This window comes from Canis lupus, chromosome 16 (genome assembly GCF_003254725.2).
Source record: "Canis lupus dingo isolate Sandy chromosome 16, ASM325472v2, whole genome shotgun sequence".
Taxonomy (NCBI): Eukaryota; Metazoa; Chordata; class Mammalia; order Carnivora; family Canidae; genus Canis; species Canis lupus.
Window position 1 is genome coordinate 26,805,947 of NC_064258.1, and position 27,845 is coordinate 26,833,791.

The 27,845-nt window shown below is 32.8% G+C and overlaps 1 protein-coding gene across 4 annotated transcripts in view; it reads right to left on the reverse strand.

Moving 5' to 3' along the window:
* ADAM2 (ADAM metallopeptidase domain 2) overlaps window positions 1–27,845 on the reverse strand; it is a 130,678-nt gene that overhangs the window by 45,118 nt on the left and 57,715 nt on the right. For 3 of the 4 annotated variants that reach the window (XM_049094838.1, XM_049094839.1, XM_025436485.3), the window contains 4 exons: window positions 13,987–14,123; window positions 11,203–11,383; window positions 7,004–7,102; window positions 6,696–6,891 (listed from right to left, as the gene is read on the reverse strand). In XM_049094838.1, coding sequence (XP_048950795.1) covers window positions 6,696–6,891; window positions 7,004–7,102; window positions 11,203–11,383; window positions 13,987–14,123 — 613 coding nt within the window. The remainder of the gene's footprint in view (window positions 1–6,695; window positions 6,892–7,003; window positions 7,103–11,202; window positions 11,384–13,986; window positions 14,124–27,845) is intronic. The other variant, XM_049094837.1, reaches the window with a different exon arrangement.

Genomic DNA, 27,845 nt, shown 5'->3' on the forward strand with positions numbered 1-27,845 from the left:
AAAGTGTGTTGCATTAGTTTCAGGTATACAACATATCAATTCAATGTCTCTATACATTGTAGCTAAAAACTACAAAACTCTTAGAAGAAAATATAGAGGAAAAGTTTTCTGACATTGGATTTGGCAATTATTTCTTGGATGTGATGCAAAAAACACAGACAACAAAAGAAAATATAAGTCAAAATCTTAAAAACAGTTGTACTTGAAAATGAACAGTGAAGTCACCTTTAATGGATATGAAATTTCAGTTTGGAAAAGTGAAAAAATTCTGCGGATGGATCACCGTGATGTTTGCAAAGTAATGTGGATACATTTAATGAGATTGAATTTTACATTTACAAATGGTAAAAATGATATGTCATGTATATTTTTCACAATAAAAATTTCTCAAGCGTATACCAACAATCCATATCCATCAATATAAAAAAGAATACACCATGACCAAGTGGTATTTTTTCCAGATATGCAAGGTTAGTGTGATGCACTGTATCAATAAACTAAAAGACAAAAAAAAAAAAAAAAAAAAAAAAAGACCATTTCAATAAACACAGAAAAGCATGGGAAAACCTAGCATTTTACTCTTGATTTACAAAAAACAAAAACTGGGTGACAGAAGTAGAACTTCCTTAACTTAATAAAGAGTATAATAAAACCATAGTTAGCATCATCTGTAACATTGAAAAACTCAACTCCCAACCCCTAAGATAGGGAATAAATGAGAATATATGCCCTAACTACTTCTACTTAATATTGTACTGGAAGTACTAATGGAGGAAAAATAGCCAAGAAAAAAAAAAAAAAAAAAAGCATATAGATTGCAAGTTAAGAAATTAAAATATACTCATTTCCTATGACATTTTCTGATATATAGAAATTCTAGGAATCCACTAAAAATATTTATTAGAACTAGTAAGGAATTTTAGTAGTTTGTAGGATAAAGGTTCAATAACCAATATCAATTGATATCTATACACTAGTAATGAACAATGAAATTGAAAAAAAATCCTATCTATGATAGCATCAAAAAGAATACCAAGAAATATATTTAACAAAAGTATAGAGCTTGTATACTGGTAATTACAAAACTATAAAACATTTAGTTAAAATTAACTAAATAAGATACTAATAATTGGAAAGAAATATCATGTTTATGGATTAGAAGTCTTCATATAGTTGATATAACATTGCACCTCCAGTTGATGTACAAATTCAACACAAAATTACTATAAAAATTCTACATCTGACTTTTTTGCAGAAATTGATTAGCTGATTCTGAATTTCAAGAAATAGAAGAGACCCAGGATATCTAAAATAATATTAAAAAGAAAAAAATTGGATTTCTCACATTTCTTGATTTCTAAACTACAAAGCTATAGTAATCAAGACACTGTGCTACTGACATAAACACAGTGATGTATATATCAATGGACTAAAATTGATGGCCCAGATATAAACCGTTACTTTTGTAAACAAATGATTTTTCAGCAGAGATGCCAAGTCAGTTAAATAGGGGAGTAATCATCTTTTTAACAGTGATGCTGAGACATTTGGATATCCACATGCTAAAATACTGAGTTGGAACCATATTTCACATCATATACAAAACTAACTCAAAATCGATTCTAGACTCAAATTTATTTTTATTTTTTAAAAAATATTTTATTTATTTATTCATGAGAGACACAGAGAGAGAGGGAGAGACACAGGCAGAGGGAGAAGCAGGCTCCATGCAGGGAGTCAGACGGGGGACTCAACCCCGGGTCTTCAGGATCATGCCCTGGGCCAAAGACAGGCGCTAAACTGCTGAACCACGCAGGGATCCCCTAGACCCAAATTTAACAGGAAAACTCCCAGAAGAAAAAGAAAAGGAGTAAGTCAGAACCTTGGAATAAGCAATGCTTTCTTGTATATAACACCAAAATGTAAAGCAGACACACACAAAAATAGAGAATTTGAACCTCATCAAAATTAAAACTTTGCATTTCAAAGGAGGCTATCAGGAAAGTGATGATATAATCTACACAATGGAAGAAAAGATTTGCAAAATATGAACTTAATAAACTGAATACAGATTATATAAAGAGCTATTACAGTTCAATAATAAAAAAGACAACCCAATTAAAAAACAGGTGAAGAATGTAAATAGATATCTCTCCAAAGAAGACATACAAATGGTCAATAAGCACATGAAAAGATGCTCATCTTTAGTCTTCAGGTAAATGCAAATGAAAACCACAAGATACCACTTCACACTCATTAGATCTCCCACAGAATAACTCAATATCATATAGATATTAATTAAACTAAAATTAATGTATGAGTTAATTTATTAATCTAGTTCTTAAATTCATATGGAGAGGAGTAAGTCAATACATATGAAGAAGATACAAAAGGCTAAGATGCCTTATTTTTGAGATATTAAAATAATTGTAAAGGGAGAGAAATTAAAATAGCATAAGATTGACAAAGCAGAGAAAAATGACCAAGAGAACACTGAAAAACATTCACACTTTTAGGTTTAAAACCAACAACCAAACAGTCAAACAAACACTTAGCTTTTAGCAGATACCACATTGCAGTGCATTTTAGAATTAAGTTGAAGCAGTAAAGGTGATCACCAATATGCTGTAATAGTAAACTGAATATATGTTGAACAACACACACACACACACAATCACATACATCTTTTCTTTCCTTCCCCTAGCTTCAGGCAACTATTAATTTACCTTCTATCTTTATATATTTGCCTTTTCTGTATGCTTAATATAAATGGAATCAGAATCTGGTTTTTTTTTTTTGTGGCTGGCTTTCTTAGCTTAGCATAGGTTTTCAAAATTTATTCACATTTAGCAAATATCACTTCATTTTTATCAATTAAATGATATCCTGCTTTTTATTTACTCATTCATCAGTTGATGGATATTTGCGTTGTTTCTACATTTTGGCTATTATGAATAAATGGTATCAGGAATATTTGCATATAAGGTTTTGTGGGCATGTTTTCAGTCCTCTTGGCTAATACATACCAAGGGTTAAACTGCTATGTTCAACATTTTGAAGAACTTCCAAACTGCTTTTTTAAGCAACTGTACTATTTTATATAGCAATGCATAAGAGTTAGGATTTTGCCTTATCCTCACAAAACACAAAAATTGCTATTTCAATTATGGCTATCCTAGTGAATGTGAACAAGTATATTTTTGTGGGTTTAATTTGCATTTCCTTAATAATTAATGATATTGAGCATCTTTCATATGATTTGCCATTTCTATGTCTTTTTTTTCCCAGAAATGTCTATTCAGATTATTTCCTTATTTGTTAAACTACATTGTCTTTTTTATTGTTGAGTTGAATGTCTTATGTATTCTGTATATGACCATTATTAAAAATATGGTTTGCAATATATTCTCCCACTCCTTGAGCTGTCTTTTCACTTTCTTGGTGATTTTCTTTGAAGAACAAAATCTCCTTAAAGTTTTGAAATCCAAATTATTCCTTTTTCTCTTATAACTTGTGCTTTGAGTATCTTATCTAAGAAAATTTAGCCTAATCCATGGTCATTAAGATTTATGCCTATGCTTTCCTCTAAAAGCTTTATGGTTTTAGCTCTTACATTTAGATCTACAATACATTTGAAGTTAATTCTTGTGTTTGGGGTGAGGTAGGGGTTCAAATTCATTCTTTTGTCTATGTACACTTGTTCAAGGACATTTATTGAAAATATTTACAGAGTATTTTGGATCATTACAGAATTCTGGGTGGGCAGTTATTTTCTTTTGGTGTTTAAGAAGTGTCTTTACTTCATCATCTGGCTTCTCTAATTGTTGACAAGAAATCTGACTCACACTTGCCTTTTCAAAGGCATTGTGTCTTTTTTCTCCCACTCTCTATGTTTTGTTTTCATCTTTTCATTTTTTGTAGTAGTTTTGCTATGATGTCTTTATGTGTTTTATCTTTAGACATTCTTCTTAAGATTCTTAGAGCATCTTGAATTTGTAGGATTAGCTTTCATTTGGAAAATTATTGGTTCTTAACTCTTTAAATATTGCTACTTTCCATTCTCTATCTTATCTTTTTAATGACTCTTTCCAAAATTAGGCAGGTTGACTGAGGTAGTGACCACTGAAATCAAATCAGGCAATTAAATGTGTCAGGGCTGATGTACAGTTTTATTCTGAATCTGCTCATTATCTTGGGTGTGACCCTTGCAAGCTACTGACTTATCAATATTTGTCTTCACTATAAGTCTGCTTGAGATAAATGTTTACCTTCAGAAAATCTCAGAAAGCTTCCTAGCCTGCTAACATAGGCACTTTAAATCTTTTAGAAGACTAAGGATTTGTGGTGGTAAGCTTACTCCACCATTTGGTCTTTGATTATCTTGTGACTGCAGGGAAATTCATAATGCCTTTTTAATGTTTTTAATCTAATTAAACAAATTGCTGAGCAGCTTCAAAGCTCCCAAAAAGCCTCACGGAAATTTTTTTCTATGGTTTTGACAGTCCCCTTAAATTTCAAATGCTAAAATTTTCAATTTTTTTTTCTAGTGGAAGATTTCTGCCTAATCCAAGCCTGACTTTCAGCTTTCAAAATCTCCAAATGTCTCTAGGAAAAAAATTGGCTAATAATAGTCCCCTAAAATACACAAACTTTCTCTCCTGTGGTAATTTAAACAATTAGCTATCTTTGGTTTCATTATAGTCTAATACTTTTTAAAATATCATCAGGGGACACCAGGTGGCTCAGGGGTTGAGTGTCTGCCTTTGGCTCAGGGCGTGATCCTGGGGTCCTGGGATCTAGTCCTACATTTGGGTCCCCACAGACAGCCTGTTTCTGCTTCTGCTTGTGTCTCTGCCTCCCTGTCTCTCATGAATAAATAAATAATTTTTAAAAGAATTTAAAAATACAGTATCATCAATACGATGCATCTTGGTTTTTCTAGTTATTTTCTCACAATTACATCTGTCGCTACTCGCTACATCCTATCCCTAAATTTAATATTGAATACAGATTTTATATTTAATTTAATTGCTAAATATTTAAATGTAAATAAGCTATCTTAGAATTTATCGTCCATTCTATTTTCTTTTTTTAACTTTGTTCTTGTCTTCTTTGGGGCTAATCAAGTATTGTTATTCTTTTTGGTTTTCTCCTTTATGAGAGAAATATTGTAGTTTCATATTATTTTATTATTATTCTTGTAGCTATCTTAAATTATAAAATGAATACTTGATTTATGAAAATTTTTCATTTTACTTTGTGCCACATTTTATTGGAATGATTGACTTTTGTTTCAGGATTTGTTTTTTTTCCTCAGTGAAACTATTTTTTTCTATTTTTATTCTTCTAGGGATTACCACATTTTTGATATATTAAGAACTCCATTTCATATTATTCTTTATGTTTTAAGAGATATGTTTATTAGTCAACAGTGAATTTTGCTAATTCCTATGATGATTATTTCTTCTGGCTAATTCTTCTATCCCCTGGTTTAGTCTCCCTTTTCTGCGACATCATTAACAACCAATTCTTATAGAAATAAATTTGGAAAGTAAATTATAGGAGTTCAAATGCATGCTATCACATACTTTTTTTGGGGGGGTGGATATCTACCGATTTAAGATTTGGTGAAATTTGCAATTCTATCATAGATGATAGATGATGATGAGGAGGAAAATAGATGATAGATGATAGATAGATGATAGATAGATGATAGATAGATAGATAGATAGATAGATAGATAGATAGATATCTGAGAGAGAGAGATGGGGAGATAGAAATATCTCTCTTCAAAATTTCCTTTGTGGTTCAAGTCACCCAGTTCTTTGGGAGAGCACTTTACCATAATATAAGTTTCTTCCCTTGTATCTTTGTGTCACCTTTCTTCAAACCAACAGTCATTCTATGTCATTGTATTTTTATTTTGGGTTAATAATCATTTTGCAACTCATTTTTACACAAAAACGAGAGGAGGCATTTACCTGTTACAATTGAGAAAAGATTGACCCACCTGGCTATCTATATGAATATCCTAAATAATTCCTCTGTCAATTGCTCTTGCCTTTTCTGATACAGACATGACATGCTGCTGCCATTGCTGCTGTCTCCATCTTTTTCAGCAAATGATTCTGTGTATATTTTGTACCATGATTTTCCTTTTTGTTTTCAACTTTGGTGCACATCATCTTTCAATGATTCCATAGTTACTGGATCTTCATGACCCCTTTTTGGGATTTTATAAGCTATCCTTGTGGTTCCCAGGTGTGAATTTGTGTAACTGGAAGTGTGTACCTGCATGTATGATTTAAATTGTATTCGTATGCCAACTTACATTTATGACCTTCTAATGCCCATAGCCATATGTATTTATTTTATATTTACTAATAAAAATTGTGGATATGGAGTAAGAGAAGGAAGTGTAACTTATGTTCAGTCTGCTTTCTTCCTTCTTAAATGAAGATCCCATGGACTTTGAATCTTTCCCTTTATTATTTTGTGGAAATAATTCATAACTTTAATTCCAGACAACTTGTCTAATTTTTTTCTTACAGAGTATTCATTATATCTTTCTGTAATCCTTTAAAATATTTATACTAAAAATCACATTATTTTTTAAAATCACAATTATGTATCAACATCTTTTTTTTTGCTTTCCAGAAAAATACATATATGAGAGATCAAATTATAATAAATACCTTGACCAAATACAGCTATACATTGTCGTAGCCCACTTATACAACTTCCATTCAGACAGACCCATTGATTCTCTCCACATGGATGCCCATTCTGAACAAAAAAGTTATCTTGACATGTTGCAGATGATCCATTGCAATATTCAGGGAGATCACATTCATCAGTGGAAATTCTACATATTTCTCCTTTTGCAGAATACTGATGGAGTGAAGTAAATGACATTGAATAAAGCAGAATGTAAACATATAAATATTATGAAAAAATGACTTTGTTCATGTAAGTAACATAGAAAATTTTAAAAAGCTCTTACTTGACAATTTTTACAACATGCACCAGTATCACAAATTGAGCCAACTTTTAGTGTACATGTGGCAGGATTACAGCATGTGTTTGAAACAGTTTCACAATCCTAAAAGGCAAATCAAATGCTCTGAAGTATCTTCCAATTTTACTTGTGTTAGAGACATATTTTTATGATGACAACATATTATATAATATACAGATAGATGTTTAAATAACATGTTGGCGAACAAAATATGAAGCTACTTAATCATTTACTTAACAGATATTAGTTACTACTCTATGCTATATTGTATATCCCTAGGTAGGTTTGACTATGTTGGTAGTAGGATTTTCTGAAACTCTGGAGTCCACGAAAGGCAAGACATCAAGCTCTCTGATAAAGAGAGCTGGGTAGACAGAGATAGTTAAATACAAGACAAAAATAAATAGAAGCTATAATTTATCGCTTTCATTATAGTGACTAGCTCCTAATCAAGTCTTATGAATCTACTGTGTCTTAACAAGTCTGTAACTTTTATGGGATGCTCAAAGTTTACTTTACATTTAATTCTCTGAAGATGAAGAGCTAGAAAATTATGTTTCTAAACAAACATGACTGAAATTAACTCCTCTATATCACTCATCTATATTATTATGTCTTGATTAGTGCTATGATTCATTCAATATTCCCAGTAGTTGTCTTTTCAAAATTCAATTGTTATGCGTAATAAAAGCAACAGTTAAAATGGAGAAGGCTGGAGAAACAATTCTTACATACAGTCACACACACTTTTACTTTTTAAATTCCTAGGGATTTGGTATAGGGTTAATGGACAAAAATCTCAATAAGTTACACAAAAATAAATCATGTATTTCACTAGTCTTAATATGAGTTATAGCATAATACTTATTAAAGCAAACTAAATTTGCTGTATTTTCCAGAACTAATCTGTCTAATCAAATCATTGTATTGCCATCTATATGGGATTCCAGAAAGTAAAGTTATATCACAGGGGCTGTCTCAATTATATGATAATTAATAGAGCTATAATACACAGCTGTCAATTTTTACTAGAAATTTTCAGAGTTTCCATTCAGACCCAAACAAGAAAAGACAAGTGGGTACTGGGAAATAGTTTCTTAAAAACACATCACCCAACAAGGTATGTAAAGCTCACTTTCATATTGGGGAGGGTGCACATGAGTGACTTAAGCTACTGCTGTAGGGAACACTGAACTCCTTTCTTGTCTTGATTTTTTCACCTCCATATGCCCATTATGAGTCTCATGAACTCTTTCCTTCATTACATTCCTTTTATCTCAACTCTTCCCACCTTCCTTCAATTTATCTAAGACCTATGTGGTTTAGAAACATGTTTTTTTTTTTTTAAGATTTATTTAATTGTGATAGAGAGAGAGAGAGAGAGAGAGGCAGAGACACAGGAGGAGGGAGAAGCAGGCTCCATGCCGGAACCCGACGCGGGACTCCATCCCGGGACTCCAGGATGGCGCCCTGGGCCAAAGGCAGGCATTAAACCACTGAGCCACCAAGCAATCCCCAGAAACATGGTTTTATTAATTATATATGGTCCAATATTTTTTACTTAAATATTGACCTGTATTAAAATACTCAAAGCCTCAAGTATGCCTCATTTTCTTGTTGAATTGTGAAAACTTTGTATCTATTTTTCTGAATGCCAGAAGATCCTAGGTTAGGAAGAAATATGGGAGTACCTTATTTTATTGTGCTTGACTTCATTGCACTTTACCGATATTACATTTTTTTTAATTGAAGATTTGATTTGATTTGATTTTGATTTTGATTCTATCAGTGTCATTTTCCCAACAGTCTGTGTGTCACATTTTGGTAATTCTTGAAGTATTTCAAACTTTTTCAGTATTATTATATTTGTTATGATGATCTGTTTTCAGTGATTTTTGATGTTACTATTGCAATTTTGGGTAGTGTCATGAACCATGCCCATATAAGACAATAAACTTAATTGTGTATTCTCTTGACTATTTCACTGATGAGCTGCTCCTCTTTCTCCCTCTTCTCCGGCTTCCTATTCCCTGAGACACAACATTGAAATTAGGCCAATTAATAACCCTGTAAAAGGAGTCGTCTCGTATTTCTCACTTTAAGTCAAAAGCTAGAAATGATTCAGCTTAATGAGGAAGGCATATTGAAAGCTGAGATAGGCCAAATCCAGGACTCTTACACCAAAAAATTAGCCAAGTTTTGAATGCAAAGGAAGAGTTCTTAAAGGAAATTAAAACTGCTGTCTCAGGGACACTTGAATGATAAGAAAGCAAAGTGGCCTTATTGCTAATATGGAGAAAGTTTTAGTGGTCTGGATAGAATATCAAATCAACCATAACACTTCCTTAAGCAAAAACTTCATCTACAGTAAGACCCTAATTCTCTTCAATTCTGTGAAGGCTGAGAGAGGTGAGGAGGCTGCAGAAGACTCTGAAGCTGGCAGATGTTGGTTCATGAGGTTTAAGGAAAGAAGCTATGTACATCACATAAAAGTGCCAAGTTAAGTAGAAAGTGTTGATATAGAAGCTGTAACAAGTCATCTAGAAGATTGACTAAGATAATGAAGATGACTATACTATGCAACAGGTTTTCAGTGGAGATAAAACAGGCTTCCATTGAAAGATGTCATCTAGGACTTTCATAGTAGGACAGAGAAGGTAATGCTTAACTTCAAAGCTTCAAAGCACAGGCTGACTCTCTTGGAAGCTAATGCAGCTGGTGACTTTTAGTTGAAGCCAATACTAATTTACTATTTCAAAAATTCTAAGGCCCTTAAATTTTATGTTAAATCTACTCTCTCTGTGCCCTTTAAATGAAACAACAAAGTCTGAATGACAGCACAGCTGTTTACAACAAGGTTTAGTGAATATTTTATGACCACTGTTGAGACACGCTTCTCAGAATAAAAGAAGTCTTTCAAAATATTACTACTGATTGACAATACATCTGGTCATCCCAAAGTTCTGATGGAGATGTACAATGAGATTAATGTTCCTATGATTGCTAACACAACATCCATTCTGCAGAACACTGATCAAGGAGTAACTTCAATTTACATTTCATAAAGTTACAATTACAATACATAGTGATTTCTCTAATGGATCTGAGCAAAGTTGAAAACTTTATGGATAGGACTCACTGTACTGGGTGCCATGAAAAGCATTCAGAAAGCATTAACATAAGTTTTGAATAAATTGATTCCAACCCTCATGAAAAACTTGAGGGGGTCAAGACTTCAGTGGAAGAAGTAACTATAGGTGTGGTGGGAATAGCAAGAAAACTAGAATTGAAAGTGAAGCCTGGACTGAATTACTGAAACCTCATGATAAAACTTTGACAAGGAGATGCTTCTTCTAATAGATAAGCAAAGAAAGTCATTTCTTGAGATGGAATCTACTCCTGCTGTGAAGATTGATGAAATGACAACGAAAGATATAGAATATCATATAAATTTAGTTGATTAAACAGCAGCAGGGCTCGGGAAGATTGACTCCGATTTGAAACAATTCTACTGTGAGTAAAACATCGTCAAATGCCATCACATGCTTACAGGGGAGCTGTTCATGAAAGACTCAATCAATGCAGGAAACTTCATTGTTGTATTATTTTAGAAACTGCCAAAACCACTCCAAATTTCAGCAACCACCATCCTGATCAGTCAGCAGCCATCAACATTAAGACAAGATTATGACTTGCTGAAAGCTCAGATTATAATTAACATTTAAAAAAAATGTATTAGCAAATGTATTTAGCAAAAAAATTATTTAACTATTTACCTTGTTTTTTAAACATAATTCTATTCCACACTTAATTGACTATTTTTATAGTCAATTTTATTACATATAAACATAACTTTTATATGCACCAGGAGATCAAAAAATTTTTGTGATATTCACTTTATTGTGGTGGCCTAGAACCAAAGGTATGCCTGTATGAAGGAAGACAACACTCAAGAGGGAAAGTAAAATATCAGACAACTCAGTTATATAATTAGTGACCTTGAAAATCACCTGTATGAATAACCTACAAACCACTGAATCCATATAATGATATACAAGTGCACTCGACATTTTAATATAAAAGTGAGTTTGATGTATTAGGGAAAATGGCAGCATAATACTATAAAAATTTATTTACAACTTTTCATGTAATTCTGTTATATATTCTTCCAAATTAGTACTAACCTCTGCACTTCCACAGTCACATTGTTCTCCTTGTTCCACTTGTCCATTACCACAAACTGCAACTTTGTATGATGGATCTAAGTGTGGCTGATTTTGAAGACATTGGGACTTTGGCTTTGAAATAAACTGTGCAAAATCCTCCATGCTGCAGTTACTAAAGATCTTCACACCACTGGAATGACTAAACATACATCAAATTTCAATTTTTTATGTAAGTTGTTGCTTCATAAATTGCCTAGACTTGGAATAAAGCTACTTAATAGCATTCCACAAGAGTCAAAATGCTCAATTTTGTTAGTGTCAAGCTTTCAAAATCTGTACAAGGGAAGTCAAATGTGCAAGAATTTATATTAAATAATTTTAGTTAGGATTAAAATTTTATTGGTTCTTATATTACACTCACTCATGACATTATTTTCTCTTATAGCTCCTATCTCACAAAGTACTCCACCTGTTTCATTTGTTGCTTCTTTTTTCTTTTCTTGATTCCTATATATATAATACCCTGTATTAACAAAAGAGATTGGGCTTTTTGCTGCTTTATCTATATTTAATTATAGATAATATTATCAGTACTGCATTTTGAGTAACATCTATACCTGACAGCTCAGAGAGTTGTATCTCTAACTCAAACATATCGCCTAAACTCAGGAGTCCAGTATCCAATTCTTTATTCAGAGATAACATTTATAAGCACACATTTAAAATATCAACCCTTACTATTCTTATCCTTTTAGTGACATTTATTTTTAAAATATTTATTAGCAATCAAAATTTTATTATTTGCTCATTATCATCTCCTACTTTTTTAGCTTCAGGAAAAAGGCATTCCCATTCTTGTTCTTTAGCCAGAGTAAAAGCGCTCTCTCTCTCTCTCTCTCTCTCTCTCTATATATATATATATATATATATATATCTATATATCTTTAAAAATGAATTCATGGTGGAAACCTTCTGTTGAAAATAGTACATTCTTTGGTTGCTTTTCTATTATGATTTTTATTATGCTGAGTAGCATTAACATGTGAAAAGATTATATTCATAAAGGTTTATAATTTGATGACAGATATAGCTAATGCGAATTTTTGAATATTAAGGCAATAGACTCAAATCACAGTTCTTTGAATTAGCACAGGGAAATGTTATTTACATAGAGTCGAACAAATTAGGGTGTTTTGAATGAATTGCAATTTTGTTTAGAGGTCATATCCTGGTTGAACATACACTTCAGTTATGACCACAAATAATTTATTATTACATTGCCAGTAATTCAGATGATTTCCATTTATATACCAAAACACATAAAACATTATATTACTAAAAATTAGGCAATGCAAAATATTTTACTATGTGTGAACTGGTTTATAAGATATAAACTTTCTAGTAGTAAAATTAATGCTGTTATAAGAAAGAAAATATCAATAATTATATCCAACTAGAGAAATTTTTTGCAGCTTGAATCTTTGCAAACATTTGTTGGATGTACCCATTCTCTCATTTTTCCTTGATAATAGAGCTGATTTTCAGTTGAATACAGGACTTCCAATCAGTTTATTTAGATTATCTTGACCTTATATCTGATCTATTTTGGAGAATTTCCAAATGCATGGAGAAGAATATGTATCCTGCTATAGTTGAGTTTGTTTTATGCTTTGCCTCCTTTCTCCCCTATGTTCATGTCTTATTTCTTAAATTCCATGTATAAGTGAAATTAGGTTTTTGACTTTCTCTGACTTATTTCTTTCAGCATAATACACTCTACCTGCATCCACATCTTTGCAAGTGGCAAGATTTCATTCTTTTTGATGGCTGATTAGTATTGCTATATATATATATAGCAATATATATATATTGGAAAGAACCCAAATGTTCATCAACTGATGGATTATTATTAGAGAGAATGTGTTATTATCAACTTTGCTGCTGTAGGCAGTGGGGTTGATTTTCTAAAACATAGACAAGCAGAAAATGGCTGTGAGAAATGTCCTTCAGAAAGACAAGGGGCTGGCTCTAGTCACTGACTGGATGATGGTTTCCTAAATCCTATATTTGATCCTAATTCTATAAAATCTAACCATCATACTCTAAAAATAATTATGACTACAACAAATTCACTAGATCTTTAAGGCATGACAAGGATACTGCAAAAAAGCCTTCACTAGTAACAGAAAAAGCTGAATAACAGCTCCTCTGAAACCAGGAGATGCCAATACTTTTGGTTGAGTGAGGTCAAAATGAAAGAGATTGATGCAGACAAGACCAAACTAATAAATCATTCTTGTATAGGGATCACGAGCCTGAATTTGGCTTATCAAATCATGGATTAGATTATAAATTCAGGCATATAGTAATAAATGTAGAATTAGATCACATATGATAAAGCAAGTGTGACATCAGAATACAAGTGACAGGGCAGCCCCGGTGGCGCAGTGGTTTATCGCCGCCTGCAGCCCAGGGTGTGATTCTGGAGACTCGAGATCGGGTCCCACGTCGGACTTCCTGCATGGAGCCTGCTTCTCCCTCTGCCTGTGTCTCTGCCTCTCTCTCTCTCTCTCTCTCTGAATAAATAAATCTTAAAAAAAAAAAAAAAAGAATACAAGTGACAGTGAGGTAGACAATCAGCTTGGGCATTGGAATGGATCCAATGACTTGGACATTGTTGGATAAAGCTTATATTTGACCATAATTAATTATTTTAGCAGCCTAGACTCTTTAAACTAAATATACCAAACTTATTTTTATATAAACTATGTATATAAAGCATATAAAAGTAAAGCATCTTACATCGCTTCTGGGTTCATTATGCAGACAGCTCCTGAGCACTGGCATTTGTTAATATCATCATAAGCTATTCCCATACTAAGGCTCAGTAATTGGGCTAAAATAACTGCAAGCGATTCCAGACTTATGGTTCTGGGGTGCTGGCAAAAAAGAACACACATGCACACACTCACATTCAGGAAGATAATTCATTTGCCTGGACGTTAATGTAATTATTAAAGATAGTCACTCAATAAAATTGAATAGAGTCATCTAATGTATTAAACACAGGCATGCCATCCATATTGGTCTAACATGATACAGGTACTATTATCAATACAAGAAAAATATAAAAAGTGACATCTGAAATTTTACCAAAATGTAAATACATGGTTCACTTGGCATCAGGGCAAGAAAAATATTACCCCAATAACTTTTAATTATATATACAAAAGTTATATTTGTATTCACAAAAGAATATCTTTAGACATAATACATATTGATCAAATTATTAACAGATTATGTTCATCTATAATTTAATTATAATTAAATTATATTTATATTATATATTATAATAAATTAATTATGTGAATCTTCCATACATTTAAAAAAATCAAAAATTAACCCATTGAGTTAGGCTAAATAATGACCAAAAATAAGAATGCTGACTTGGCACAGTTGCTTAAACTTTATTTTCAAAACTAAAATATCTTTATAATTTTGTTTGCAAATATAAAATACTTATTATCGTGCACTTGGGACATACTAAAACATACACAGTCTAAGAAAAATCCAAAACCCACACTATCACTTTTTAGTATATCCATACTTATCACTATTAGTATATATCTAATAGCATTTTGTCGAACATACTTCAAGAATGGTTTCTGGGAATACATTTGGGTATCTTATGTTTGTCTCTCTATATCAGCTTTGCAGCATTTTCCACCCTGCTCTCTAGCCCAGAAGGTGACACCAACAGATTAGGTTAAAGGGTTCCTTTACCCTCTGCTTTTACCTTGATTTGGTCTAAAGAGAGGAACAGGCTGAGAGCAAAGTATTTATTACCACCACTGCCAGCATGCCTATAATTGTCTGAAATATTGAGTGGAAGCCTCTGTCTGTGACCGTAGTAAAATGACATTGTCCTTTCCTTCAAGTCTGGGTGACATTTTTTTATTACTATCCTTACAAGCATGGCAAAGTTCTTATGTCTTGCATACCCATTGACAAATGGTCCCTTTATCAAATTATCACAGTTTAATATACCACCCATCTCAGAGAGAGACAGAGAGAGAGAGGAAGAATGCTAAAGAAATTGAAGGATTCTGAGGATTTGGCTAAATTTCAAGAATTTAAATAATAAGATATTATATAATAATATAACAAATAATAGCATATTATTACTATAGTTACAGATTTGCTTGTTTGCAGGATAATGTGGAAAAGGTATAGCAATTATTCAATGTATCCTTACAAAATCATTTCTTTTTTTAAAAAACATTTTATTTATTTATTCATGAGAGACACACAGAGAGAGGCAGAGACACAGGCAGATAGAGAAGCAGGCTCCATGCAGGAAGCTGAGCCACCCAGGCATCCTTTAACAATCATTTCTTATTCTGTATCTGTCCTGTTCCCTGTTATCATTTATAGCTCAATAAGATGGAAAAAAATGATATTCAGAAATTTCAATTTAGCTATTTGTGTAAAAGTAGTTTCCTTCTCTCTCTCAATGTATAAACAAATCTTTAAAAAAAAGTAGTTTCTTACCCCCACTCCCCATTAACTGCTTGTCTTCTATCTTCTTACTACGACATGTATTTTGACCTTTCCTTTCATAGTATGATGGGATCCGATACATGGTTTAGTTTTTGAGATGACCTTCCTTTACACTCTCATTATGACAATCTCACATTGAACTTCTACTAATCAGCTCAGGCCGCTATTACAAAATACTACAGATTGAAGTGGTTTAAATAACTAATTTATTTCCTCATAGTTCTGAAGATCAAAAGTCCAAGATTGAACTACCAGCAGGGTTAGTCACTGGTGGGATCTCTCTTCTATGGCTACCTTTTTGCTGTGTTCTCTCACGTGGATTTTCCTCTATGTACGTGCAGATAGGTATTTCTGGTGTCTGTTCCTGTTTTTGTAAGAACACCAGGTCTATTGAATTAGAGATCCACTCTTATGATCTCCTTTAATCTTAATTATCTGCATAAAGGGCAGCCCAGATGGCTCATTAGCGCCGCCTTCAGCCCAGGGCCTAATCCTGGAGACCCAGAATCGAGTCCCACCTCAGGCTTCTCCCTCTGCCTGTGTCTCTGCCTCTCTCTCTCTCTTTCTCTCTCTCTCTTTCTCTCTCTGTGTCTCTCATGAATAAATAAATAAAATCTTAAAAAAATATATATTTCCATAAAGGTTAAATCTCCAAATACAGTCACATGGGGCTTAGGGCTTCAATATATGAATTTTAGGGGGCTCGATTTAGTACATAACAGACCAATATGAAAAACTTGTAAAAGGTAAGGACTAGAGTATTAGAATCTCCTACAGAATATGTTTATGATTACTTCCATTTTGAAAATAAAATAATAGAAAAAGTAAAAAGTAAAATTAAACATTGGATTTTTAAAAAATATTTTAGGAAAAATATTGCAACTAAGCAGACAAGTTTCTTTTTGCAAATAATACTTGCTTAGGACAGTAGTTGTAAAATAACAACAGTAACTGACATTTATTAAGGCTTCTTATGTGTCAATCACTAGAATGAAAAAAAATATGCAGATGAGTATTGATTGAGCAACATGTGATTACTTACCATAGTATGCCTGCCACTTATGCTTATAAAATCTTTTAGTCTCTAATTTAAGGTCAGATTCTATATATGCCTTTCAGACAAAGCTTGCCAATATTGTTCAAGTCTTCTAAATTTGGTCTGAAAAATTAATTATCCAAGTATGATTTATTTGGGCTAGTAGCTCTTTTAGTGTTTGCTTTGTGTTTTTTGTAGGTATTTAGTTAGGTACATATGATTTCAAGTTTATTATATAAGGCTGGTAAAATTTTGTTTAATTCGAAATAGTGAATCACTTAAAATTCATAGTTTACTTGAAGAACATTTTGCTGATTTACATTAACACTGATACATTAATTTTCCTTTGGCACTATATTCTGCATTTTTGTACTCTTCAGGTTAAAATTTCTGGCATTATATATGGTTTTGAAACATAAAAGAGAAAACAATCTGATAACTTTTTTATTTTTAATAGTTGAAATTAAAATATTTTTAGCCACTTCTGGTTATTGCCTTTTCAAAATTGATAAAATTTTGTGTAATGGTTTCACACAAATCTTATGCCTTGATGCAGTTTTATGTACATGTACACATATATATAGAATACTTATTTAACATATATACACATTCACATACAATTTATACATATTATATGTACATACACATATACATACATATTTGAATTGTATTTATATGTCACATACCTGCATACGTAGTACACTGTAGAAGATATAGAATGTTTTTATTACTCAGAAAGCTTTCTTCAGCAAGTTTCCAGGCATGATCTCTCCACGAAATGTTTCTGTTCTGATTTTTAACAATATGGCATATCTTTAGCTATGCTTTAGCTTCATAAAAATGGCACCAAGAAATAAATAGCCTTTGTTTCTGTCTTCTTTTTCTCAACTTACAGTTTTTGAGATTCATCAATATTGAGTGCACCAATAGTTCTTTTATTGCTTACATTATATGAATATATCACATGTATATCCATTTCATGGATAAGAGGACTCAGTATTGTTAAAATGTCAATCTCCCTCAAATTGACCGAAGGATTCAGTTCAAAAACCAATCAAATTCCAAGCTTTTTTTGTTGGAATTGACAAGCTGATTTTAAAACAGAAATACCTAAATTAGTCTGAAGTAGTAGGGCTTATACTACCATTATGGATGATTTACTATAAAACTATAGTTATCAAGACAATGTGATGTTAGCAGGAAGGACTAAAAAGACCAATGATACAAAAGAATACATAAAAAGAATATATATATGATGATTTGATTTATATAATAAAGGCACCACTGTAATTCTGTGAAAGAAAAATAACCTGTTTACTAAGTGTCATGAAATGATTGCTTGCCTACTGTGAATAAATAATCCTGACCCCTAACTCACAGCAAACAAGTTATTTGAATGTGATTTATATAGATCTGTAATTGAAAGGCAAAAATAAGTTTGTATTAGAAAATATAAATGATTAGCAAAAATTCTTTGAAGGTGTTCTTTTTTATATCTAGTTTGTTAACAGTTTTCTCTCTTTTTTTGTCATAAATGGGTTCTTTTTAAAATTTTTTATTTAAATTCAATTAACCAACATATTGAACACTACATCTGACACGAATGATGATATCATAAATGAGTTCTAACTTTACTAAATGTTTTTTTCTGCACCTATTATTTATTTTGGTATGATAGATCATGATTGATTTTCAAATATAAAATTAACCTTGCATTCCTAGAATAATTCCAACTTGGGCCATGTGTTAATCTGACAGATTGCAGACATAGTTGACCTAAATCTCAGTTCATAACACAAGTGAAGAAACAGGCCCCTCTTTTAATTTTCTCTAAAAGAATGTGTTATACATTGGTACTAGAACTTTTCAGGATTTCCTGAAGGAGGCCATATCAACCTCAAGTTTCTGTGTATTTTCATTTTTTAGTTTTATAAGATTCAATTACTCAATAGTTCAATGTTGATTCAGATTTTCTTTCCTATTGACTTGATAGATTTTTATTATTCAGGAAATTTGTTAATTTCATCCAGATTTATTGCCATCTGTTACTTAAGAACATGCCTTGTTTTATTTTTGATATGTCTGAGATCTGTGTTGATGGTGTCCCTTTTTTGTCAATGATGTTTTGATAATTCATTTGCTCTTTATGAGATAGCCTACTAATTTTGCTTGGAATTTATCAATTTTATTTATCTTCTTGAACAAATTGCTTTTGTACTTGATGATCTCCATGATATACATGTTTTGTATTTTTCACTGATAATATTATTTTTATTACTTCCTCCTTTCTATACAGTCTTTCAGTTTAACTTACAACTACATGGTTTTGAAATTGGATTTAGATTGTCTATATTTAAGCTACCTTTATTTTAATTTTTATAACTAAAGCTACAATGTTCTCTGTTCTTTTTTTTTTTATTTTTTCTGGCATCCCAGGAGTTTAAGTATGCTGTATTTTTGGTATCATTTAACTTAAAATGAGTTCTAATTTCTCATGTTTTATTTGCAAACCCTTAGAAGTTTTATGTGATGCTTCTATTATTTAGTTCTAATTTTAATCCATGGTGGTCAGAAAATTTTCTCGGTAAGATTTCTCTCATTGATGCTGTTTATTTATCACTGTTTTATTTATTTTGGTAAATTAAGAAAAAAGCAAGGGAAGAGAAGAAATCTTATAGATAAACATATCTGATAGATATGTTTATTCCCTTGTTTGGAGTGATGATATTATGGATTTATGCATATAATAAAATTAAAGTGTATACATTAAATATGAATAAATTGTTATGTTTAATGCAGTTAAAAATAAAATATTATTCTGCTGCTCTTTGGTATAAAGCTTTTAAATATGTTTCAACAAAATGGAAAATAGGGCATTTCTGAGTTAGATTTTTTTCTCATTCTCAAATATTATCATGGATGTCTTTTCTTCTTTTATTCTTTCACATTTGCTTTATGTATTTTGAAGCAGTGTAACTAGGTACATGAAACATAATGATTGCTATGTCTTTTCAATTCCTTTATCATTTAGTATTACCATTTCTTGTTTTTTTTAAGTTTCTTTTTTAGATTTAATTATTCATTAATGAGAAACACACACAGAGAGAGAGAGAGGCAGAGAGGCAAAGACATAAGCAGAGGGAGAAGCAGGCTCCATGCAGGGAGTCCAATGTGGGACTTGACTCAGGATGCCCTGAGCCAAAGGCAGAGGCTCAACTGCTGAGCCACCCAGGCATCCCAATATTCCTATTTCTTGTAACACATCTTTCCTTAAAGTCTACCGCTATGGATTGAATTGTGTCCTCTGCAAAATCTTAGGCTGAAGCCCTAGCCCCCAGTGTGACTAATGTGACTGTATTTGGAGACGGGGTATTTAGGAAGTAATTAAGGTTAAATACAGGCATCTCATAAAACTGTGGGCTTAAAAAGAAGATCTCTTTCTCTTCTTTTTCTCTCTCCTTCCCCACTTCTCCCCACTATATAAAAACACAAGAGAAGATGGATGCCTGTAAGCAAGAAAGAGAGAGAGCTGTCACCAGAACCTGACCATGCTGGCACCCTTATCTCAGACTTCCAGCTATAAGAAAATAAACTTGTGCTGTTTAATCTACCCACTCTATGTTATTTGGTTATGGCAGCACAACCTAATTAAAACATCTATTTTATTTGCTATTAACATCTCAAGAAAAATTGATTTTGTTTAGTATTTACATTGTATAAATTTTCAATGTATAGATTCCATTTTCAGAAAAATGGAGCAAACAAACACCAGTTTATCTCTCCCATTGAACCCATCTATAAAACCTGGACAGAATGAAGAGACAGCTCTTCAACAAGTCTGAAAGTATCAGCATTCAAAGGGGGAAGAATACCCTAACCCAAAGTACCAGTGAATTGGTCTCTTCTGGCCTAAAAGCCATGTAGTGTGAATTTGGAAGTGAGCACTATATTGCAAATGGAGAACCAGGAGAAAAATCTAGAATTCTAAACTGAAAAGTGGGAAAGGAAACTTGAATCTCAGGGAAAGTGGGGATGTCCTGTGTATTTCTTTTTTTCCTTTTCCTTCTGTTCTTTCATGTCCCATCTATCAGATGATTCTTCAGGGACTGTAGCAGCACTGAAGTGGACAAAATGGGGGAAATTACAGAGCCAAAATTCTGAATCTGAAGGAAGAGCACTTTTCCCTTCTTTTAGTGGAGCTTTGGGTTCAAGAATTTGGGACGAAATAAGGTAGTCCTTGTTTTGTCATACTCTGTTCTCTACTGCTTGGCCTCCGGAGGTGATACAATCACAGAAATGGAAAGATTCTGGACAAAAGACTAAAAAAGGCAACCACAAATAAGTGAAACATACTGGATGATAGAGAGGTGTGAATTGAGGAAATCAATCCCACAAAGCTATCGTCTATCTATTTACCATCCATCTATCATAATCATCTCTATCCTGTAACCCTCTCTTAATATTTAAGTCTATATTTTTTAAAATTTATGTATAAACCATTGTATTAATCTGGGCTTGCTAGAGAAATAGAACCAATAGCACAGTGAGAGAGAGTCGGAGAGAAAGACATGTATTATAAGGAATTGGCTCATGTGATTATGGAGGCTGACAAGTACAAAACTGGGAGAGTGGGCCAGCAGCCTGGAGACCCAGGACAACTAATAATGCTATTCCAGTTTGAAGGCCAGCAGGCTGAACACCCAAGGAAGATGATGGTACAGATGAAATCTGAAGGCAATCTGCTGACGAATTCTCTCTTGCTTGTGCCGGATGATCCTTTTGTTCTATTTCAGCCTTCAAATGATTGGATTAGGCCCACCCACATTAAGGGAGATAATGTGTTTTACTTAAATTTCACCAATTTAAATATTAAATATTAAACTCTCCAAGTCAACATGCAAAATTAATCATCACAAGCATCATTCTAACATTTCAAATTCAGGTTCAAAATTAAACTCCTCTTTTACCCTTCCACTTCCCTTATGCCTCTGGCCCTGTTCCTCTGTCTAGTTTTTTTAAAGACAAATCTGAGGCATAATCATTTATTTTTCTATCCTACAGATTATGTATTCCAATAAGGTGGTAAGCCCTTTATGTTCTATTTTCATAGTATTTACTGAACAAAATCTACTCACAAATCCAAGAATAAAACACTAGCTTATATCATTCATCTGCAATTATCTCCTATCTGGTCTCCTTGTTTTAGAAACTTACCACTCAACAATTATTTTTCCATAAGGCTACTAGAAGAATATTTCACATTGGCTTAAAAACCTCCAGTGCCTTTTTATTGCAAGTTGAATAAAATTCAAAACTATTTACCAAGATCTATAAGGCCCCATATAATTAGACTCTTGTTGACTTCAACAATCTTAATATTTTTTCAGCCATCTTGTTCATGACATTCATGTCCATCTGAAAGCCTTTGAATTTAATGATCTTTCTTGTAGTCTCTGACTTCTTAGACCTTGCCATAACTGCCTCTGTTTCATCCTTCATCCTTCCCTCTTAAATATTTTCTCCTTAAGGTTTTTCTCTGATCACCCTAGCTTAAATAGTCCCCTCTTCATCCCACCGATTATATCACCCTAATGTATGTTCTTATTAGCAAATGCCATTAACTAAATATTATGACATTACTTTCAGTTAAATGATGTCAACAGATTTTCCAAGTAGAAATGATCCTACATTCTTTGGATAAAATCACCTTGGTCATGGTCAATTATCTTATAAATTGTTAGGTTCAGTTGGTTAGTATTTTTGATTTATGTTTCTACTTCTCTTCATGTTTGTGGATAAATGAGCTCTAATTTCATCTTGTGTAACATCCTCTTTGGGTATTAATATTATTATGGTAATTCTGGCTTCCAAATTTGTATTTTTATTTTTCTATTCTCCATAAATACCTAAGATTGAAATAATCAGTTCCCTCAAAATTGTGTAGAATGCCTAAAAACATTGTTTTATTTTCCTTATGAGATTTTTAAAATAATTGATTCCTTTAATAATTTGGTTATTCTGAATTTCTAGTTCTTCTTGTGTAAGTTTTAGGAAGTGATAGATTCCTATTAAAAATGTATTTTTCTACATTTGCAAATTTGTTATAATACCTACTATCTTCCTAATGTTATCTACATCTGCAGTATTTCCCCTTTATTTTTATAATTTTATTAATATGTCTATTTTATAAAAATTAGTTTTGACAAAAGTATGCTTGTTTTTAGTTTTTTTTTGAGACAATATTCCTTTCAAATATTTCTATTCTACCTATAATGCCTTGCATTGATTTCTGCTTTTATCTTCATTATTTCTTGCCATTTATATGTCTTAAATGTTATCTTGTTTCCATCTTTTCACATATTTTATATTAGATAATTAGCTCATAGTTTTCAGCTTTATTATCTGCAAAGTTCATCAGATACTAATTTCCTGGACTATTCTTCCTTTACTCCTTCACTCCTAAAGTTTTAGTATCAATTATTTTAGCATCAACAATGCTTTTGATTTAAAGTTTCTTATGAACATGAGATTTTAATTTTATTAATTATTTTTGTTTATTGTATAGCTGGAATTGCCTTGACAACTTGTCCAAAAATCATTTGATTATATATGTGTGGGTCTATTTTTAGATTTCTATATTGTTACATTGATCGGTTTAATTACACTGCAATATCTTAATTACTGTGTTTTTTGGAAGTTTTTATCTTCCACTTTTCCTCAATTTTCAAACTTGTTTTATCTATTTTCTTAATATTTGTATATAAATTTTTTGTTATCAGCTTGTCAATTTTTTCCAAAAAAAAAAAAAAAAAAGCCTGCTGAGATTTTGATTAGGACTGCATTATTATCACTATAATATTGCAAAGGACAATTTAATTTCATATGAGAAAGACAACAATTTAATAATTTTTTTATAAGAAACAGATATAGGATTAAAAAATAAAATACCTTTTAAAAAGCTAAGAAAATTAGAAATGAAACTGAGCCTCCATATTATGTTACAAAGTGTCTATAATAATCTAGGATTATTAAATCTGGGATTTTTGAGGTTCTAGCCAATTCGATAGGAGAAGAAAGAAAAGATATAAGTATTAGAAAGGAAAAAAGAATGAAATTGTTCTTATTCACATATGACAAAATTGGACACGAAAAAGTTTAAATCTAATACTACTTTAGGTAAACATAGAAATATACAGGTCAGTGTATAATATTTGTTTTTCAACATAACAGAAACACATTATATTTAAAATATAATATTGTCAAAATCAAACCAAATATATGCAAAACATCTACATGGAAAGCTACTGTGAAGTTTATGCCTATTTGCTATGATATATATATATATATATATATATATATATATATATATATTTTTTTTTTTTTTTAAGAACTGGTGCGTTATTGGCTTCTCTGAAGGTTCTTTTTTTTTATTTTTTATTTATGATAGGCACACAGTGAGAGAGAGAGAGGCAGAGACATAGGCAGAGGGAGAAGCAGGCTCCATGCACCGGGAGCCCGACGTGGGATTCGATCCTGGGTCTCCAGGATAGCGCCCTGGGCCAAAGGCAGGCGCCAAACCGCTGCGCCACCCAGGGATCCCGGTTCTTTTTTTTTTTAAATATAAAGACTTTATTTATTTATTCATAAGAGCCACACAGACAGAGAGAGAGGCAGAGAGAGGAGCGGGCTCCTCGCAGGGAGCCCAATGTGGGACTCGATACCAGATTCTGGGATCACGCCCTGAGCTGAAGGCAGACACTAAACTGCTGAGCCACCCAGGTGTCCCTGAAGGTTCTTTTTTTTTTAAAGGATTTTATTTATTTATTATTGAGAGACACGCACAGAGAGGCAGAGACATAGGCAGAGGGAGACACAGACTCCATGCAGGGAGCCTGATGTGGGACTCAATCCCGGGACTCCAGGATCACACCCTGAGCCAAAGGCAGATGCTCAACCACTGAGCCACCCAGGCATCCCAATATATTTTACTATCAATTCTATTTGCTCATACTTGCTTGTTTCTTATTTAAATAGAATATATTTTAACTTTTTATGTTCACTTTCACTTAGTCCTAGTAATGTATCTCTTGTAAAGAACTAAACATTTGAACTTGAAAAAAACTTTAAATTCATCAGAGATTTTATCACTTAGTTGGTGAGCTTAATTCATTTACATTCACATAATTACTGTTATATTAAAATATATTAAACCATTTTATTTGATATTTTCAATTCACTTTATTTTATATTATTATCTTTCTTCTTCCTTAGCTATAATTTTCATTTATTTCATTAGATTATTACATGATATAGTTTTGTTCTTACTATCCATTCTTAAGATCAAAGTTCATCTCATATGCCCGTACTTCTTTTTTTTTATAATTTATTATTTTATTTTTTTTTTTTTAAAGATTTTATTTATTCATTCATGAGAGACACAGAGAGAGAGAGAGAGGCAGAGGCACAGGCAGAAGGAGAAGCAGGCTCCATGCAGGGAGCTTGATGTGGGACTCAATCCCGGGACTCCAGGATCACACCCTGGGCCAAAGGCAGGCACTAAACTGCTGAGCCACCCAGGAATCCCCCTCATACTTCTAAATTTTACTATTATCTATAACTTTCTCTTAAGAAGACAAGTTCTATAACATTCTTTTATGTCAATTCTATTACTCCTTAACCACACCATCATAGAATATGTTCTGGTTTAATATTGACATAATACCTATCATTCTCCACTGCAGCACAGTTCCAGCTATTTTCCTTTATAGCTTTTCATGTTATAAGTAATTTCTACAAATATATTCTGAATGTTAGTATATCTGGGAATATTTTTATTGTGTCTTATATTTGAATGACTTCTTTTAGGTATTAATTGTGCCTTTCAAGTACTTTTATATTACTTTTTTTATTCATTATTCATTATGATTTCTCCACTATAGAACTTCCTTGTTATTATGATCTTCATTTTTCTGGAAATAAAGCAATTTTCTTCATTGTATTTGATATTTCATTTCATTTTTGGTGTGATTTTTTATCTATTCTGTTTTGATGTTTTATATGACCTTTTCATCCAACGACCAACTTTTCTTTTCTCCTACAAGATGATTGAGTATAAGGGATATGGGAGACTGCAGAAGGGATTGCTTGACAAGGATTTTGTTGATCTGATAGTGGCTATGATTTAGTGAAATTTATTTTCATTTCTCTTTCAAAAGTCTTCTTATGACTTTTAATTATTTATCTCCATTACCTTTTTCTTAAAATATTTAACATACTTATTTGAGAGAGAAAGAGAGCACACACTCGAGTTGGGAGACGGGCAGACAGAGGAAGAGAATCTCAGCATGGAGCCCCATAGGGCGCAGTCTTATGACACTGAGATTATGACACGAGCTGAAATCAAGAGTCAGACCCTTAACCAACCAAGTCACCCAGGGGCCCCAATCTCCATTACTCTTAATATCTAGCTATTGGCACTTTTACTTCAATAATATATTTCCCTTAACTTTTCATTTACTGTTCCTATACCTTTTCTGATGTCTCCTGGGAGAGGTTCTAATTCTGATTTTATCCAATATTTTGTGCAGTTCTTATAATTATATTTTTTGTACCTAATGCTTCAAAGTAGTCCACTCCTATAATATCTTACACACTTCATTCTATAACTATAAATAGTTCTGCTTCAAGTGGTATATATTGTGTACTGTGTTTTCTTCCAAAGACGTATAATACTCAGGATCTACATAGTCCATGAACTGAGGTCAACAGATAATATGTCCAGTAATACATAATGGTATAAAAACCTTGAGGCCAAGAACTGCTTGTGTCAGTCCTCATGAATGAGTAAATTAGTGACTAACAAGTAAGTGGATGAGTCCAAGGAAAAAGAGTTGCAAGACATCAAATATCTTCTGCTAACTATTCTTACATGTTTCTACTAATCCAAAAGTCACCTGGGTTGTGGTTTCATCTACAAACTTTTAGGAAAAAGAAGCAACTGAGGGATATAGATCTTAGATTTTATTCCACAGCTCTGAGAAATTAGGTAGGGAGGTGGTGTTTAAACATAAGAGGACAGAGAGGAGCTAAGATAGGGTAGTAGGAGGACCCTAGGCTTGCCTGGTCCCTCAAACACAGGTAGATAACTATCAAGTCATTCTGAATATCAAGAAATTGTTCTGAAGACTAGTAGAACAAATTGTACAACTAGAGAGAGAGATAGAAGAGGCCACATCATGGAAGGTGGGGTGTAGGGAGGCATGATTTGGGGGAGAAAAGGATCCCAATGAGGGAGTCCAGGTCAGGGAGGGAGGCAAAAGAGAGAAAGAGAAGTGCACAAGAGATCACACAAGGAAAACATTTATCCAAAGACATTGACTGATAAAATGAGAGGGGCTGATTTTCATGAGCCCCTGGTTGTTTTTTTACAACCAATGGGGCCAAAGATTGGAATTTCAGAGGCCTAGAGTGTGATCAGGGTGGAGCCTGGTGGGTATTGCATTACTCCAATGGAGGAGGACAAATAGCCCAGTAGCAGGAATTGAGAATCCCCTGGTATACCCTGAGAGAAGTTCCCCTCCATAGACCACATCTTGGATAGATGGCATTATCTTTTCAGGGACAAGAGAGCTGGTGGGTGCCGTTATTCTTCCCTACCTTTAGGTCAGAAACACCTGCTGAGGGTAGCTCATCTGGACACTGGTTATTTGCTGCACTTTATTCCAAAACCCACTCCCTGTACTTTGCTGTGTCAGCTTTTCTGGGAAAAACTTACATCAACATCAGCATGGCAAGACCCTTCACCAGAGGACCAATGGGTCCATGTGATGACTGTTCCCTAAAGTTTGGAGTTCTAAAACTCAACCAGCCTGCCTGGGATAGAACACAGGTGCATGGTGCCACAAGAATGAAGTCAGTCACACAGTAAAGGAAAAGATCTGAGGGATGCCTGAGACACGTGATAGGTGATTATTTGCTCTTTAGGGAGGGCTTCCTAGACAGTGGCAGGCAAGAACTCCCTTCTCTAGGATGAGGGAAGGGGCTGGCTACATTTTTCTTCCCTTCC